Below are 3,429 nucleotides of genomic sequence, written 5' to 3'. Positions count from 1 at the left end.
GGCATTCTTGTGAGGTGCATATATAGTGGAGAAATTAAACCGAAGACATGCCCTCTAATGGAGACCCAACTCCTCTGTAGGTTGGAGTCGGACGTTGGCTTCTGTCCACTACTCAATCTCAAACAAAAAGCCATTATTAATCTAAAAAAAAGACAAACAATTACGCTTTCCATTAATCTCTAGAAACTAAATGCCATTATTCAATGTCGGTATGCTTGTGAGGTGCATAGAGTAAGATAAATTAAACTGAAGACATGCCCTCTAAGACACGCCATACGCATACAGAATGATATTGGTCTCACTCAGAGTCTCACAGTTATTTGAAAGTGGTCCTCATTTCATTCTCTAATAGTTATTTGAAGAAATTAAGAAAATCCAGAGTTTGTGTGGCAGGCACCTATAGGCTCTAGGTCTCATGGCTTCTTTCATTCTAAAATCATTTTTACTACTACTTTCAATCATCTTCTCAGCATCTTCTTTTACTACTAGTAGTAGTACTTCTTTAGATTCACATACAAGATCTGTGTGCAAGTCCACACCATACCCAGATGTTTGTTTCGACTCATTGAAGCTCTCCATCTCCATAAACATCAGTCCCAACATCATTACCTATCTCCTCCAATCCCTCCAAAATGCCTTATCGGAAGCAGGAAAGCTCTCCAACCTACTCTCCACGGCTGGAGAAGCCTCAAATCTCATCGAGAAACAGAAGGGAGCTATCCAAGATTGCAAGGATCTCCACCAAGTCACAATGTCTTATTTGAAGAGATCGGTGTCTCGTATCAGTGGCACTTCATCATCAGGTGCTCAGAAGCAGAAAATAGACGATGCGAAGGCGTTCCTTACTGCAGCTCTCACCAACAAGAACACATGCTTAGAAGGATTGGATTCCGCATCCGGTCCTTTGAAACCAGTCCTAGTGAATTCCATGATTAGCGCTTACAAGCATGTAAGTAATTCACTTTCGATTCTCTCTAAGAATACAGGCACTAGCAGTAGTACTACTGGTACATCAAACGAAGGTCATGGTAACCGCCGTCTAATGATGGCCATGGGTCCTCCTAAATGGCTGTCCCGGAAAGATCGCCGAATTTTGCAGACTTCTTCTTCTTCTATGGATGAATATGACCCGAGCCAGGTGATTTGGGTGGCTACAGATGGAAGTGGAAACTTCAGCACCGTCACTGAGGCCATCGACTTTGCTCCCAACAACAGCTATGATAGAACTATAATCTATATTAGACAAGGGGTGTACGAAGAAAATGTGGAAATTCCAAGTTATAAGCCTAACATTGTTCTGCTTGGGGATGGAAGTAATGCCACTGTTATTATCGGTAACAGAAGCGTGGTGGATGGTTGGACTACATTCAGATCGGCCACTGTTGGTAATATATTTAAACTTAAAACTTCATTTTCTTCGATCTCTGATTAACCTACTACTCTACCACTCAATTTCATCATCTTTATATATATATATATATATATATATATATATATTTGTGTATATGGAAGTGGATCATCCCCTAGCTGGCTAGCTACCCAGGGCCGGCCCTGAGATTGAAAAAATCTCGATAGACTCAAGGTGGACTTTAAATATGAGGCCCTATATACATAATTGATATGCTTGCCCTAATTTTTTTTATTTTGGCCCCTTTTTGCTGCATTTGGTTAGACCCATTATATATATATATATATATATATATATATAATTTTTTTTTTGGTAGCCCATCAGTCCTGAGGCCCTTGGCTGCGATTATAAATTTTTTTTTTGGTGGCCCAACATTCATGGCCTATAAATTTTGATTTGCTGCATTTGGTTGTAACCTTTTTTTTTTTTTTTTTTTTTTTGTGGCCCATCATACATGGGCCTATAAATTTGGAGGCCCCTTATACTTTGAGGCCCTAGGCGACCGCCTTGGTCGCCTTGGGCCAGGGCCGACCCTGTAGCTACCACACGTTGCTTAATTGGAACAATTAATTTAACCATGCACCAACTGTTAAGCAGATGAGAAGTAACACATACAAACCGATTGGGACTTACTTTTATTAATTTCTCATGTTTAATTAATTAATTTCAGCGGTTTCTGGCGAGGGATTTTTGGCACGTGACATAACCTTTGAGAACGGGGCTGGGCCGGGGAAGCACCAGGCAGTTGCACTTCGCATTAATGCGGACTTAGCTGCAGTGTACAGATGTACCATGAATGGTTACCAAGACACGTTGTATGTCCACTCCTTTCGACAATTTTACCGGGAATGTGACATTTCTGGGACCATTGATTTTATATTTGGAAATGCAGCTGTTGTCTTCCAGGCATGTAGCATCATTTCCAGAATGCCAATTCCTGGCCAATTCACCGTCATCACAGCACAATCCCGAGACACTCCGGACGAGGATTCCGGGATCTCTATACAGAACTGTTCTATTGTGGCTACAGATGAATTGTACTCCAATTCTGGCAACGTCAAGAGTTACCTTGGGAGGCCATGGAGAGTGTACTCTCGCACAGTCTATATTGAGTCCTTCATTGATGACTTCATTGTCCCAGCAGGGTGGATTGAGTGGTCTGGTGACCAAGGCTTGGACACGTTGTATTATGGAGAGTATGAAAACACCGGGCCTGGTTCCAAGACTGGGAATAGGGTTACTTGGCCAGGGTATCACATAATGGATTACTATGATGCATCTAATTTTACCGTTTCAGAGTTCATTACTGGGGATGAATGGCTCGATTCTACTTCATTTCCTTACGATGATGGCATTTAAAAGCTTAGTTGTTCCTGTTTGGCCTGTAAAAATGGTTGGTTCCGATGGAACCGGATAAGCGTGCCAGAAACTGCTATAGTTCTAAATAAAGATCCAAACAATATTCCATATAGAAGATTGCAAGACCAGGCGATTGTGATGAGGTCTGGAATGAACACCTCAGGGTTCTTTTTGCCTTTGAGAAAGGCCTTTGAGAGTGCTATTTGGCTAGGAAGGAATGCGCTACTTTTGAAAGTAAAGGATTTGAATGTATAATATTGTAATGTAAAACAATAGAGTGCAGGACTTAAGCTAGACATGTTGAAGTTGCATTGCAATGAAAATATGAATTGTATTGAAATGTTGTATGTGTTGTGTGTGTTGAACAGGCTTTATACGTTACAACATAATGACTTATTTATAGAATTATAAAATGACAGTTAATAGAATAGTTCCATGCAGTTCCATTGTTAACTTTAGATGCTTCCAAGTGGATTGGATAGATTTACGCCATGTGTCTCATTATTCTCTTCAATTCTTCTGAAGCTTCCATGTGCCCAAGCCATACAATTATGCTTTTAAATATTGTATTTCTCAAATAAACTGTTTCTTTTGTTTGAGTAATGACCACTATTCCTTCTTTTCAGGATGGTGGTAGTAGTGGCCCACGATTAAACTGTTAG

General features: G+C 40.4%; 1 protein-coding gene across 1 annotated transcript; it reads left to right on the top strand.

Moving 5' to 3' along the window:
• The first annotated feature begins 213 nt into the window (after positions 1 to 213).
• LOC132300853 (probable pectinesterase/pectinesterase inhibitor 12) lies at positions 214 to 3,197 on the top strand. The gene is made up of 2 exons (XM_059798107.1): positions 214 to 1,385; positions 2,079 to 3,197. Exons 1-2 carry the CDS (start codon positions 416 to 418, stop codon positions 2,765 to 2,767), a joined length of 1,659 nt encoding a protein of 552 aa, XP_059654090.1. The 5' UTR covers positions 214 to 415; the 3' UTR covers positions 2,768 to 3,197.
• The last annotated feature ends 232 nt before the right edge of the window (positions 3,198 to 3,429 follow it).

Source organism: Cornus florida, unplaced genomic scaffold (genome assembly GCF_030987335.1).
Source record: "Cornus florida cultivar Cherokee Brave unplaced genomic scaffold, ASM3098733v1 CherokeeBrave_3.0.0_Hap2_Chr03, whole genome shotgun sequence".
Lineage (NCBI taxonomy): Eukaryota > Viridiplantae > Streptophyta > Magnoliopsida > Cornales > Cornaceae > Cornus > Cornus florida.
Note: the sequence above shows the minus strand (reverse complement) of the source record. Positions and strands in the feature narration are given on the sequence as shown.